General features: G+C 35.8%; 1 protein-coding gene across 3 annotated transcripts in view; it reads right to left on the reverse strand.

Annotated features, from left to right (window-relative positions):
* Nucleotides 1-3,774: 3,774 nt before the first annotated feature.
* The window catches only part of LOC131066316 (uncharacterized), a 127,547-nt gene continuing 114,957 nt past the window's right edge, over nucleotides 3,775-16,364 (reverse strand). For 2 of the 3 annotated variants that reach the window (XM_058001053.2, XM_058001052.2), the window contains 2 exons: nucleotides 4,564-4,649; nucleotides 3,775-4,451 (listed from right to left, as the gene is read on the reverse strand). In XM_058001053.2, coding sequence (XP_057857036.2) covers nucleotides 4,221-4,451; nucleotides 4,564-4,649 — 317 coding nt within the window. In that variant the 3' untranslated portion in view covers nucleotides 3,775-4,220. Of the gene's footprint in view, nucleotides 4,452-4,563; nucleotides 4,650-4,769; nucleotides 4,858-16,364 lie in introns of those variants that run through there. The other variant, XR_009111649.2, reaches the window with a different exon arrangement.

Consider the following 16,364-nt stretch of genomic DNA (forward strand, 5'->3'; position numbering starts at 1 on the left):
GCAATTGATTTATTACATCCATATGTAAATTTTTTAAATAGAGATGAATTGGCACTTATAAGCCTAACAAACATAGAAGTTAAATTAATTTAATAAAATTTACCAAGATATTTGAAAGAAAAATTAAATCATTTATGCTCTAAAAATTTAGAAATTTGATCAAAAATTAAAAGATGGTAATGAATAATATCATATAAGGGGTTTTTTTTTAAATTATGATTCCATTGATTTCTTTTAGATCTATTTTGCTAATTGTGTCATATGGGTTTTGGTTTAGTAGTTTGAATACAAGGTTGATTCTTTCAAACTAAGGGAAGGGCTAATAAAAATGTCATTAGAGTATAGACGATAATTGTTCAACAAATTGCTTTTGCTGAATAGCAATATAAAGAAAGACAATATATTTGAAATAACATGCGAAGGATAGTGAGGATCATTTTCCCATGTGTACCTTATAACAACTTCACTTCTAGACTCAATCAAGGGCAATCTTATGCAAATGGTGCATCTCTTATTGTATCTTATGGTGAGGATCATTTTCCCATGTGTACCTTATAACAACTTCACTTCTAGACTCAATCAAAGGGCAATCTTGTGCAATCTTCACTTCTAGGATCATTGAAGCTATTGCTATGGTATGTCTCTTATGCTATCTAAGAAGAATTGAGCAAATGAAAGAAGGTCAATGGCCTAATGTCATTTTTAGGGACGTATTGTGCAAAAGAAAGAAGACTTGGATGCAGCAAAACAAAATATGGATGAGCAAATGAAATATATATTTTAATATGTGCCCTTCGACTAGCAAAGAGAGACTTTTGTGATGGAAAAATTTCACAAGCATGTGTGGGGTAACAAACTAGGGAGAAAGAAGAAATATTATATTAATGAGTTCAATCCCACTCTTGATCACCATCAAAAAGTGTATATAGGTGCTAATATTTCGTGGAGAGCCAAAATTCTCATTGCTCAATTAAGAACTAACTCTCATCAACTTCGCTGTGAGACTGGGCGTTGGAAAAGACCTAGAGAAATTTGGGAAGAAAGAATATGTATTTTTTGTACTTTTGATTCTAGAGTGCGATGCCTTCAAGGACAGAAGGGACAATTATATGGATACTTCGACAGTTGGCTCTTGGTATAATTTTTCCAAAGAGGGGTTTGTTGAAAAGATGGGGGCACTCATCATCATCTTGCATAAAAAGAGGATGGAATTGCAAAAGTCGGTTTGAGCAAGTGACCGGTCCCATAGGTTAATTTTAGCCTCGTGGTTCTTCTTCTTCTTCACCTTGGCAAAGGTTTTAGAATATTTTGCATTTTTATAGCTAGAAGCTTTGTCAGCCTTCCCAGATTACATTGGCCTTAAAAAATAGTATCTTTAGTTCGAAATGAAAATTTTCCTGGGACATTCAAATACACGAGGTTGTTGCTCTTTGTTTGCATAATGTTCAGAATTTGCCCATCTAGGTATGATGGACTTCGGCATCTTTTTCAATATCTCCATTTCGAGAGAAACGTAAGGATTAATTTTGATCAATTTATTTAGTAGTAAATGTATCAATGAAAAGATGTCGATAACCATTCTGTGTGGTTGCTGTTGAATTCTTTATTATAGTCAAATTTACAATACAACATAATTGTTCTAGACAAAAAATCTCAACATGATCGAGGTTTCAGTATCGTAGAAGACCAACACCTCTTTCCTTCCTTTGATAAAATGATTGGTGAACAATCAATGCTAAATTTAACCAAATTTTATGCATCTTATTAATAATAGAAATATTTGTTTAAGACGAAAAACACAACTCCACAACGATTTCTGAGGCTGGAAATGGTTTCAATGTCAAATCCACTAAAAAAGATCCTGAAATAGTGAACGAAATTAGTTTGAAGTTGTAAATTATTAAGAGTAAAAGAACCGCCAAATAATGTATGTAAAATGGAAAATTATATTTTAACTTTTTTCCATACAAACTGTTGAGAATGTGGAGTCTAACGGTCATCTGACCATTCCTTTTTTTCTTCTCCCTGTCCCTTTATATTTGAACTGTTAAACATGTCTATAAAAGAATCGAGTCCAGATTATGTAATCTGTATCATGGAAACAGTGAATAAAGATGTTGTCCTGCTCACCCGTGGATGTAGTCTTTAATGGTGAACTGTGTTATGTGTATTTCTGATTATCTTTACTTTTTAATTTTGCTGTTTGAGAATTATTATATCTGCTCTTTAAACTCATCATAAACTACTAGCACTGCAATGACAGAGAAAAACATTCTCATGAGGGAAAAGGCTCAGACACCCCTCACCGTATAATATTTGAGTACCAACTAGTTTTACCAGATTAGTCTTATTAATTGGTTATCAAAGACCAAGCTTTTCAAACATATGGAGATAAGCAAAAGGCCTCACTAAATGTGGTTGCTATATATTATTGAGGAAAACAGTGTTTTCTAGACAGATTTGTCGATAGGCACCTAAATCCCTAGACATTGTCATTTTTTACAGAACTCAACTGACAACATATACAATAATGATATACATGCACCTTAGTGGAGATTTGAGGTATGAATTTGGATCAAAGGTGACAGTGGTGGGCGTTTAATGCTTATACATTTCTTATCCTCCCTATGAATCAAGAAAATAAACTCATACAAGAGCAGTGTGAGCAACAGAAAGGGCGACGATACAAGTTGAACTTTAGCTTTTGTCTCCCTTCAAAATTACAGTAACATGTACATGAGTTGTCTGGTGAGCACAAGCTATAATCTGCAAGTTACAATGGTAATTGTATGTCTTTGTTTGAATCTCCTGGATTTTATGCACGGCTATTTCACCAAACCAATTAATGGTTAACATTTTGTAAAGCTTAGTTTGCAATTAGGAATTATTAGAAAATACACTTCTGCAATTCATCACAATAATCAATCGAGAATTCTGCAGAGACTTCCATTAAATTGAAACAACACTCTTCAATTTTGGGGTTTAGACATGCAATCCATATTAAGTTCAAAAACATCAAGAGAAGACATTCAAACCTGAAAATGGGTCACCCGCTATGACCCAAAACATCAAGGAATGTGATTTTAATGTGACATTAGTCCCTCCAAAAGTTTTGATTGATTAGTTAGAAACTAATTTGAAATGCATTGTTAATTTTTTCTTTTTAAGTCCGGATATCAATCACATTTTAATATTTCTTTGGCAAAATCCCGTGCTGGTTCCATCTACCTAACTAGAGATATTTAGATGAAGAGCTCCAATCCACTTCTATCATATCAATCCATTTGATGATGGGTCCCTTAAAACCCTTGGCCATAGCCCACGTGCAGTTTTCTAAAAAATAAGTGCCCATCATTGTACTAAAACATTATTAACTTGAGGTTTTCCGTTAATGCATATAGGAGAAGGCTTGCAGAGTCTGTAGAAGCATGTCTGAATCCAAAGAGGATATGATACATATGATTCACATGAATAATACTTAATTTAAACGGAAATATATTGAGACTTGTTTGAACATGTCTAAAAACTAACTTCACCTTAAATAGGAGATGTTTTAGTGAATATTTTTTATCATGTTGTAGCTAAGAAATTTTTGGAGTAGAAAAACATTTTTCTAAAGTAGGAACCCATGCAAACATTGATTTAAAAACAGTGTTATGTCATCAATTTGTGAAAATAAGGGTATCAAAAGAACATTAATTTTCATCTTGCAAAAATCTTGCCATAGTATATAACAAAAAAATTCAAGAGATAATAAGTTATAAACAATGAAAATGGTAAGATATTAACTATCACTTTTTTATTTATTTCTTTTTTTCACATAGTTACATTGTAATATTATGGGCTGCAAAAGCCTCAAACAGAGACTAAAGCATTTACATTTGTCAATGATTTTAGGGACTTCTAAACATAATTTTTCATACACATACTTTTTGAATTGAATGAGTCATGTGTAACATTTGAAACTACAAAAGTGAAGCCAGGGTTTGGTCATTGGTTCTCACCTAGCAAAAATCGGTTGTAAGGAAAATGTATCCTCCAATGCTAGCCAAAGTCTTAATCTGGCTGGCTGTCGAAGCTGACAGTATCTCAAAATTTGTCTTGGACAATAATGTTTTACATGCATTTATTCCTTCACCTGGTATCATTTCCCTCTGAACTCAAGATGAAATCAGTTGTATTGTTTGCATGCTGATGCAGCAAGCAATGCAACTTTGGAATTATTTTGGTGGCTTCATTTTGTGACTCGTCTTAATATAATTTAATAATGTACTCAATGCCCTCCCACTGTCAATAGCTTCTTTGGATCTTTCCAGTGCAGAAAGCATATCGGATGCACCTGAGCATCCCAGTAAATGGTCAGCCACAGCAGCATTCAACAAAATACGATCATAGGCTGGACCTTTTTCACCCCGAAGTGCAGATAATCCTAGCTCAGTATTTTTTGCAACCTGCTCAAGTGAGAATTTCGTTGAATAACCACTTTGTCAATGGAAATGTTTTATATAGTTTGTGTGTATATGAGTAAATGAATATAAGGTTTAAAACATGTTAGAGTTATACCGATCTATCAGTTCTTGGGGTTTGAGTTGGTTGAAAACCATAATCTGCTGCATCGATATCAACACTGAAAGTTTCACGGAGAACTCCTACAAAATGGCCACATATCAGGATATGAATTAAAGATAACTTTATTCATCTTACCCACATGTTACACTCACAGTGATTATATTTTCATTTGCTACAACTTTATTCATGTGACCACTCACAGTGATTGGATCTTCCTTCAACATGCCACTTATAGGATAATGTCAATAGAAGACATCCCCTATTCTGGTTTGAGAGCAAATGGCCTCCCTATGGTAGAAAATGATAATATAAGACATTCACAGCAGCTGAACAAAAAAAGATAAATACAAATACATATTCCAACGAACAGGAAATCTGTCAAAGTTGAGCAGTTTGCTGTAATCTTGAAGTTAGACAATTATTTACACAAACATAGTAATGTGGTAATACTGTTGTAGGGATATCCAATATAAGAATTTAAGTTCTTATAGATGTTTGTATGTGATAAAGACAGAAAATTTAATATACATGCAGGCCAGCACCTGCTAGCCCTTTTCTCTTGTATATAGTATATATACATCCAACCTACATGCTTAGCTTTAAAGGACACGCACACACAAAGTTGCTGAATCGGGTATAGGTACATGGATACAGTATGCTGGTACAGTAGATTTTTTGGGTGTTGGGATGGGTATGAATTTAGGTATGTACATACAAAAAACACCTAAATATAATTTATCATTTATATTTAAGATTATAGTATATTCAATATTGTATTATTCTATTAAACTTTATTTTTACAATTTTAAATTAATCGTACAAATAAAATTTAAATTATATAATGTTTAAATATACTATTTAATAAACTATATAATGGTTATATATACTATTTATTAATTAATAAACTATATAATATACTGCATTTAATTTTCTGTTATTACCTATATACTAAATAAATGCAAAACTTAATATTACATATATAGTGTACTATTTAAATATTAATATTTAAATGCCAACTTAATATTAAATAATAAATACAGAACTGGTTGATTATTATTTTTGTTTATAAGAGGTGTGAGTTTGTAGAGTGATCAAACCAGGGTTTTTCCCTGCCAGGATAACTAGGATTACGATGGTGATTATAGTTTTTTAACATGAATGCTTCAGTTTGCCCTAAGGTTTCAAACATTTCCATTCCTGACTAGTTTTGAGTTGCAGGTTGCAGCTTAAAAAAATGCCATGAATTGTTGGCTATGTCGTCGATGCACTGTGGAGAGGAGAATCAAGTGTTGACTACCTGCAAATTGCTAAAATGTTGCCTTTGGTTTTGCTGCAAAATAGGAAAAAACCCTTCCTGTGCGCATCTGCCGCATGATAAAAATGAGTAAAACCATTGAATGGAGGCGAAATGCATTGTTTTAGTTTTCTTTTCTTTTCAAAAGTCAAACTGCGTTTGCAAATTGGTCTGGAAATGCCACATCAGTGCTAAAATTGTGAGGGTATGGGACGCTTTTCATGGAATCATTTCAGCACCAACAAAACTGAACCCTAGATGATTCTGCAGGCATTTTGATCCCAATTCTGATTCTGATTTTAGGATGTTTCGTACCTAGAATCGATGGGAAAATGTGTTGTTCCAACAATGTAGGTTTTATCAGACCACATGAAAATTTGGACATGGTAGGCAATGTATATTATGCTACACTGGACACCATTCATCGATCTTACAGGTCATGAAACTAATGCTTGGAGTGTTGGTGTGATAATATTATGCCATGGGGAAGTTGACGCTTTTCAGCAAAAAGGAGTCAGATATTTGTCACATTGTTTTTAGATTTTATTTGAACCAAATCATGATGATGCACCACAGCTATCACTATCTATTGAAACAAATGACTATATGAAAAGAATCCTTAACAAGGATTTGCATAAAAGAATGAGCGTTTCTCAGACCCTTATACATCCATGACTTGCTATTCCGTTGGATATTTTGAATGGTAAAATGACATGTTTGAGCCTCTCCCCTGAGATGTGTTGTTTTGAAGTCATTATCAAAGTCATTTATAGAAAATGGAAATATTTAGGTTTTCTCCTTCAGGCCACCATTTTGAAATTCAACTTATTGCTAGGTAAGATTTTATAGAAGCACACCAAGAATCCAAATATGAAACTAAATCATGCTCAGCTACACAGGTTTTATTGCACTCATTTGGTTATCATGGTAGAGATCAACTACCACCGGTTAAGATTAACCAATTAAACAAATATACCTAGCATTTTCTACTATTGGCATCACTCAATGTTAATGTAGATTAGATTTCTTAGTAGATAGAAATAGAGGTATCTTTTAATTTTATGTTTCACAAATGATGCTCTTACTAACCTACGAATCTTGCAGGTTGCTGCAAGTATAAAGAGGAAATAGTATATGCACACAGTAAGTTGATTCGCCAAGTATGATAATATTGCCGAGTGTTGAGAATGGACCAATCTTCAAAGGCATGCACTAATGAATTGCTGTACCACCTTTCACCAATCTATTCGTGGATTATATATATGGGTGTGGAGACATATCCATTCATTATTTATTACAAACATCATACCAATTCATAATCGGTAGTTTATAATCCATTAACACAAAACCGATTCATTTAAAAAACCAATTCTAATCGATAGTTTACAATTCATTTAACACAACCAATTCAGAATCGATATGTTAAAATGATGAATCATTAATTGATATACATTATCGATTATGGTAAATCGATACACATTATCGTTTATAGTGAATCGATGAAAGTAGTCAATACACACTATCGACTGGGTTTAGATCATGCACGATATTCAATGCAGATTGGTAAACACAGATTTATACTTGGAAGAATAATAGTGATGATGATCGATGTATGATCAGCCATTTGATCATTCAATCGAGTTTATGCTTATTCATAACATGATTATTAATGTATGTATATTAATATATAATAATAATAAACTCAATTATTATTATTATGTATATTGGTATACATATATAAATCATTCCAATGGTGTAAGTCTCATTCATGATTGTATTTATCTGACCGAAGCTATCATCATTAACACTCCCTCTTAGCTAGGGAGGATAAAATCTATCCAAGAGTATAACACAATAGATCTATTAATTGTGCAGGAAGAGAGATACCTTATTGAGATATCAAGAGATATGGTATAACCAAGAATATCAAGTCACATGATACTCACCATATCTCATAAATATCCATCTTTATGGTATGTGCACTTGGCATCACGTCTCATGATGCCTACCATAATGGATATCAGATCATGGCATATCCACGGATATTAAGACTCATAATATCCACCATGATGATCTCTTGCAGAGTTATTATGGTTTATTTAATGACATCAAGTCTCATGATATCTACCATAATGTCTAAGAGATATTAACTATCATGATATGTCCACGGATATCAAGTCACATGATATCCATCATGATAGTAAAATTGATCATTTTAAAGTTGTCACCTCACAATATCAATTAGATACAAGTGTTCATTATTGAAAAATCATCACCTTTCAACAATGTCCACAGGGGCCCATGAAGTCATGGAGTCACACACATGACAATGAAAGATTTTACACATTAAACATCTTTAAATATTAGTACAAATAAAATAATTAGAGACTCAATCTCAAATTTAATTTACATTTTCAACCATACCAAGTTTATCTCGAAAGTGTTCAACCTTTATCTTGGAGAGTGGCTTGGTGAAGATGTCTGTTGTTTGATCACTTGTACTAATATACTCCAACTGGATCACATTCCTTTCTACCATGTTTCTAACATAGTGATAAGGAATCTCAATGTGTTTTGATCTATCATGAAACACTGGATTCGCTGAAAGCTTGATGCAACTCTGGTTGTCACAATGGATGACAGTAGGATTCAAGGGCTGACCAAACAGTCCTACAAGCAATTTCCTAAGCCACACTGCTTCTCTTGCTCCCATGGAGGCTGCAATGTACTCAGCTTTTGTAGAGCTCTATGCAACTGAGGATTGTTTTCTATTGATCCATGAGATCTTTCCTAATCCTAAACTGAAGCAACATCCTGATGTGCTCTTCCTGTCAACCACACTTCCAGCCCAATTTGAGTCAATGTATCCATGTAGATCTAGGTCTACATGTTTGTATCTAAGACCATATCCAATTGAGCCTCGAAGGTATCTCAGAATGTGTTTTGCTGCAACAAGATGTATCTCCTTTGGTTCACACATAAACTAGCTAAGTGCATTCACTGCATAACAAATATCAAGTCTAGTGTTGGCCAAATACATCAAGGATCCAATTATCTATCTGAAAATTCTGAGTCTATTGCTGCTTCCTTCAATTTGTGCAAATTTGTTTCCATATGTGTAGACATGGGTTTGCACTCCATCATTCCAAACCTCTTCAAAATGTCAATAGTATACTTTCCTTGATTCAGAGTGATGCCATCTACCTGCTGCCAAACTTCTAATCCAAGGAAGTAATGTAGGATACCCAAATCCTTCAAATCAAATTTTGAAGCTAAGTCCTTTTTACACTGGGTAATTAGGTGATCTTCTCCTGCGATTAACAGGTCATCAACATATAAAATAAGAATTAACATATCACCATCAATTACCTTAAAGTAGAGGTTTGGATCTGCATCACTCTTGGAAAACCCTAACCCCAAGAGGTAGTGATCAATTCTTTCATACCAGGCTCTAGGGGCCTGTTTGAGTCCATATAAAGCTTTCTTCAATCTGCAAACATGTGATTCAGCCTTAAGTATAACAAATCCTTCAGGTTGCTCTAGATAGACTTCCTCCTCAATCGTGCCATTCAGGAATGTAGTTTTCACATCCATTTGATGGATCTTCCATCCCTTTGATGCTGCAATAGAAATTACAACTCTAACTGGAGTGTATCGGGCAACAAGGGCAAAAGTCTCTTTATAATCAATTCCCTCTTTCTGAGATAAACCTCTGGCAACAAACCGAGCTTTGTGTTTTTCAATGCTACCATCTGCAGCATGTTTGATCTTGAAGAGCCATTTTGATGATACAACAGATTTTTCTTTAGGTCTTGGTACGATGTCTTAGACATCATTTTTTTATAATGGACTGATACTCTTCTGACATAGCATCTTTCCACACTTGATGATTGAGAGCTTCTTTAACACAGGATGGTTATGAATTTATGATCTCAATCATTGGTGCAGGAGCACCTTGATTTCTTGCTAAATTTTCACAATTTTGGAATGGATGATCCTCAATAGGATCAATGAATGAATAATGGATTGTTGGTAGGTCCACAAGAGTGTTTTAGGGTTATTTGAGGCATGTTTGTCTCTAGTGTTACTTTGTTTTCTCAGTTTTGGCTAATGTGCCATTGTAAGCCAAAAATGGCATCATTTTGCAAAATAGTGTAAAACTCTTTCTAAGGCCTCATAAGGCTTTTGGACATGTTGGTTTGATGTTAGGGAACCATCCTAGGGGGCTTACAGTGAGTAAAAATGTATAAGTTTCCACAATGCATGGTGGAGCAAAAGTTGTCAGTGTTGCTTGACAACATTTTGCAACTTTTGGAGCAACTTTTAAAAAAATGAGCAAATTGGTGGTTGAGGAACTGATGGGTGGTTGGTTATGAGCAAGGAGGCATATATAATGCTTTTGAAATCATTGTAAACGGGTTGGGAGATCCAAAAGAAAATTTGGAATAATACTTGAAGGCAATTTTCAGATTTTTGCAGAAAATTTGTAATTTTGGTTATAGTAGTCCGTACTAGATGGATTAATCTCAGTACTATTCTTTCATGGTGTTTTAGCATTCTTTGTTGTGGTGCTTTGAAAGTGATTATACTCCTTCATAGTGCAGGTTTAGTGCTTTGTTTGCAAATTTTCTTGAACTACACTGCTCTCGGTCTGAGCAAGGGATTAAGACCCTAGCAATGGCTCCAACTTGAAATCCCATTGTGTTTTCTCAATGGCTCTTGGGATTCAAGTCATGGAGCCTATGTATATCCATTTTGGTGCCTTGGAGGATGCATTGAACAATTTGCTATCAAGCCCTAGGTGAGCTCTGCCATAGACTAGCTAGGGAACTTGACTGTTATGTGCACTTTTGCTTGCAGGGATGATCAAGTGTGTTTGTGCCAAGTGTTTGGCATGGAAGAAGGAAGCCTAGCCGAGTCTCAGAGAAAGGATGGAGGTGTGACATGGTGTGTAGAACAGTAAACCCTATTTGAGAACACTCTAAACCTTAAACCCTTTAAAAAGTGCCATTTTGGGGTTCGTACCTGTACGGACGTATCAGACAAGCTAACCTCCTGAATCTCAAAGATTGTCCAAAAGGGTATTCGGATCATTAAAGCTCTTAGGAGGTCTTTTGGAGTTTTTCCTGAGCAATTGAGCAAAAATAGTGAAGGTAGGGCTAAAAGGGGCTCTTAGGGCTACTAGGCCTAGAAAATAGGAACTAGTGAAAGCGATGGAGAAATGGAGGGAAAGCAGTCACAGAACTACATGATGGGAATTGATACACCATCTCAACATCCTCTTAGTCCCCTACAAGTGAATGTTGAAGATTTTGACAACTTGATGCTTGGATTTAACCTAGTGAATCCTAGCCATGATCTTGATTAATGGGAGCAAACAAGCTGATAGAGAACTTCCCAAAAGTGTTTAGCTATTGGGGTTGATTCAAGAGAAGAGTAGGGTGGAAACAAGCATGGTAGCCCACTATGACACCTCTTTCTAACCAACAAACTAAAATTGCAACTCTTTTGTGAGATCCTCCCTATCACTCATCAAGGCAACATAACTAGAGAATCTATGAGGTCTCTTGCTTTCCCTGAAGGTTCCCTTTCGTGCTGTATAATTCTTGGCTTCTTGAATCATCTTCCTAGCCCAAAGAGGTCTCTTTTGGTTTTCATTACTGAGTTCATTTAGGGGAGCAATTTGACCTTCACTATCAATTTCTTCAGGAGTCTCCCTCTGAATCTCAGGAGCATGATCCTGTAATGTCCCCTTCTCGTTGATGTATTTCCAGTGGTCCATTGGCCTATTCCTAAGACCCGTAGGCTATGTGGAATGAAGAATTAGGGTCAAACATTGATGAGGCGAGAACTTACTATTTTTAGTAAGTCAGGGGTTGGTTGTTTTGGTGATACTGTCTTGCTGAGCTTTCCATGCTTTGTCATTGGGTGCGAAGATCATGCTTTTCGGAGCAGTAGTTCATGACTTACTATTTTTAGTAAGTGGCAGTATGGAGTGTTTCTATTTTTGGCAGTGGACAGGGTCTTGATCCTACAACAGTTCAGTGGTCTTCCTTGCTCAGCTTCATCCTGGTCTTGTTAATAATCAGTATTGGAGTCATAAGTGATGTAATTAAATATTATTTCCTTATCCTAAGGTTTAATATTAATTAATTTGATTATTGTTGCTACTGATTAATGGCTTTGGGAAATTGTGCATAACATGATGTCTCCTAAGTGCTAGGCGAATTATTTGTCTGGAAGGGGGACGCCAACATTAAAATGGGAGATGTTATTTATTTCAACAAAGTATTTGCTAAGTCAAATCGTGGTCCTTGCTGCTTGGCGTGAGGTTTGACTTGAGGAATGGCGCCATCCTTGGGGTCCACTTGGGTAAATGAAATGCAAATGGGAAAGATGAATTTGTGAGCATTTGCATTTGAATTTGGTGGAGTTAGAAGTTATAACTAAGAGCCTTGGGCTCTCATTTTGGTTACCTTATGAAATTGCATCGTTATTCTGCCGGATTGGCGATTGAAAAATTTGAGCTTCGTAGTGTGGCTTCCTAGCTAAGTCTCAGTTTCGTACTTGGAAGATAGTACCTAGCTGTGTCCTTGTATTTCCAGTGTTGTTGGTGAGTGAGTTTGCAGATTGTGGAGTGTTTTGTGTGGGATTGGAGTGTTTTCTGGTTGTTGGTCGCAGAGCTGCTGAAACTAAGTTTTGCTCATAACTCTTGGCCAGGCGATTCCATCATTCTGGGTACCGACTCATCCATCTTTCCAGCTACTGGCGATTCATCTTGTAAGTTTTTAGCACCTTAGATTGAGTATGGAATTTTATAATGCAAATCGAAATTCTCTGGTTAGGCGTTGGGTTTAGGAGGTGCATTGGGATGCATGCCAAATAAATGAGAGTATTTTGGGAGCTCACTTTGGGTTTGTTTTCATTGTTGCTGGTATAGTATTGGTTTAGAACTGTTTTGGGGTGAATTGGGTGAGTATTGAGAGAGTTGTGAGTGTTTTAATGGGTTCATAGGCTACTGGTTTTGCATTTCCAGCCTGCAGATTTGATGTTAGCTGAATTTCATGCTATTTATTTTGGATGTTCAGCGTTACTCTTCTACTCTCACTCTCTCTGTTATTGTAAGGTTAAGTAGTAGTACTACTAACCATTCTGGCTTGTAAACTCTCATCCTGCTGAAAAGTGGAAGAGGCTGGCTTGTTGCCTATTTCAGTTAAATTGTAATTCAGTCCTCCCGCTGCATAAGCGATCGAGTGATGATTGGTTGTAATGGTCCTCCCGCTGCATAAGCAGTCGAGTTGAGTTTTTTGTAATTCAATCCTCCGGCTAAAATACCGTGGTTGAGTGATTTGTGTCTGCTGTATGTTTCTCTTGGCTGGTTCACCGCCAAGTTTCTTGCTTTCCCGCTGGATAAGCGAAAGGGGTTGGTTTGCCGCCCAGTATTGTATTCACTTTATCTTTTCAGCAGATTTGAGATCTAATGATCCCCTATTCACCGTATGCTCTCACCTTCCCATATTGGGCACTTGGTGATCAGAAAGCGGAAGGGTTGCATTTTTCAGCAAGCTTTGAGTTTATGTTTTCTAACCTTAACAAGTTATCTGTTGGTTGATGATTATTATTGGTCCTAAAAACACAAGAAAATATTTGGGATATTACAGATCCTCTTCCATATTGTTAGGAGGATCTTGATCTTCTATCTCAAGAGAGCTTTTGGATCTCCTGAAAGCAATGTCTTCCTCAAAAATGACATCTCTGCTAAGTTCAATTAATCTTTGACCAGGTATGTATATCCTATAGGCTTTAGATGTTTCACTATAGCCTACAAACACTCCTTTCCTGCCTGAGGGTTCTAACTTAGACCTCTTTTCTTTAGGTATATGTAAGTAGACAGGACAACCAAAGATTCTTAGATGACTTATATTAGGTTTGATGCCAATGAATGCTTCTTTAGGTGTTTTGTTGTCTAGAAGTGAACGAGAACATCTATTTTGGATGTAGACAGCTATCCTAGAGGCTTCGGCCCAAAATGAAGTTTTTATGTTTTGATCATGCATCATAGCTCTAGCAACTTCTACTATAGTCCTATTCTTTCTTTATGCCACCCCATTTTGTTGGGGATTATAAGGTATAGTAAACTCCCTCCTAATCCTAGCATTTACACAAAACTCCTTAAAAATGTTTGAAGTATATTCCCCCCCATTGTCTGTCCTTAATGTTTTAATTTTCTTCCTTGATATGTTTTCTACAAGAGCTTTGAAATCCTTGAACCTCATAAGGATTTCTTCAAACTCTTTACATTTAAGAAAATATATCTAAGTTTTCGTAGAGAAGTCATCTACAAATATTACATAGTACAAGAATCCTCCTGTAGAGGTTACAGACATGGGTCCACATAAATAAGAATGAATTAGTTCTAATAGATTTTTAGATTTGCTATTACTATTGTGGAAAGTTCCTTTTGTATTCTTTCCTAGGGCACAACCCTTGCATGTTCCTTCATGATTTTGATTTAGCTTTTCCTTCATGATTTTGATTTAGCTTAGCCAAACCAATTACCATTTTCTCTATGGAGGGTAGAGCATGAAAATGGAGATGCCCTAGTCTTTTGTGCCAAATCTCGTTTGAATTTGAAGTCTCATGAATTAGGGCTTGAGTGGGAGTAGTGCATAATTTGTAAAGGCATCTGTGTCTGACTCCTATAGTATGAGCCTTCTTGATTGTGGAGTTCTTTGGCCATGCTAGAACTTTGCCTTCCATAAAGGTTATCATATACCCTTTGTCTTCAAATGCAGAAATGTATACTAGATTTTTCTTTATCCCTAGCACAAATAATACTCATGTGAGCTGTAGAGATATGCCTGATTTCATATTTATGTTACAGGTTCCAATCCCTTTGACTGGGTAGTTAGAATCGTCCCCAATGGTTACTTCCTCATCAGAATTCTCCACCATAGTGTCTAGGTGTTCTCTGAATCCGGCGATATGACGTGAGGCTCCACTATCAATCACCCAGGTGTTGAGGCTGGTTGAGACTTGGCTTGATAAGGCTGAATAGAAGACAAACTTCTCGGGTTCATTCTCCATGCTAGCTTTTTCAATTTCAACAATAGAGGCTTGTTGTTTTGGCCTATCCAGACAATTCATGGCATAATGTCCATACTTATCACATCTGAAACACTGCACTTGGGATATGTCCCTCCTCTTCTTGGAAGAGCCTTTTCTATTGGTGCCTTTGTCCCTCCTCTTGAAGTTCCTCTTTTTCCCTTTCTTGTGAGAGTGAGAGTTCAACACATGAATATCTTCATTGGTGATATTTTGGTCAATCCCCCTAGTGATCAATCTAGATTCTTCTTGAATGCAATCCGTCTTCAACCGATCAAACTTGGGGAGCTTTGAACGTGCACTTATTCCTTGAATAAATGATTCCCATGATGTTGGGAGTCCATTTAGAGCCATCAACGTTAATTCCTTGTTGTCAATTAGATGACCAATTGTAGAAAGTTGGTCCCTTAATTCAGCGAGCCTCATAAAATATGATGTGACAGTTTCTCCCTTATTCATCTTCACATGATGGAGTTGTCTTTTCAACGTGAGAGATCTGCTGGTATTGTTTATTTCATACATGTCTTCAAGTGATATGAACATGCGGTATGCTGTGTCATACTTTGAAATAACTGGAACTATATGGTCTCTAACTGCATCCACGATCACTTTCATGGCTTTTCCATTGTTCTTGTTCCATTGAATTTTCTCAACATCATCATCTAGTTCAGGTATGTTTCCCTTTATAAATGAATCTAGTTCATTTTCCTTCAAGGTAAGCATGATCCTAAACTTCCGTGATACAAAGTTAGACACTCCTTCAAGATGATCTTCAAATCTGACTCCGCTTGCCATTATGAAGAAAGGAATGTGATTTTTCTTATGAGCAAAATGATAGTCTAGATAATCTACTATCTCAAATCTAATCGGATCGTCCTTGACCTTGCTCTAATACCATGATAATGTAGATTAATTTCTTAGTAGATAGAAATAGAGGTATCTTTTAATTTTATGTTTCACAAATGATGCTCTTACTAATCTACGAATCTTGCAGGTTGCTACAAGTATAAAGAGGAAATAGTATATGCACACAGTAAGTTAATTCGCCAAGTATGATAATATTGCTGAGTGTTGAGAATGGACCGATCTTCAAAGGCATGCACTAATGAATTGTTGTACCACCTTTCACCAATCTATTTGTGGATTATATATATGGGTGAGAAGACATATCGATGGATAGACATGTCTCCACACGTGTGGAGACATGTCTCTCCACCGATATGTCTTCTCACCCATTATTACAAACATCATACCGATTCATAATCGTTAGTTTATAATCCATTAACACAAAACCGATTCATATACAAAACCGATTCTAACCGATAGTTTACAATTCATTTAACACAACCGATTCACAATTGGTATGTTAAAATGATGAATCATTAATCGATATACA

The sequence above is a fragment of the Cryptomeria japonica genome, chromosome 8 (genome assembly GCF_030272615.1).
Source record: "Cryptomeria japonica chromosome 8, Sugi_1.0, whole genome shotgun sequence".
Classification (NCBI taxonomy): domain Eukaryota; kingdom Viridiplantae; phylum Streptophyta; class Pinopsida; order Cupressales; family Cupressaceae; genus Cryptomeria; species Cryptomeria japonica.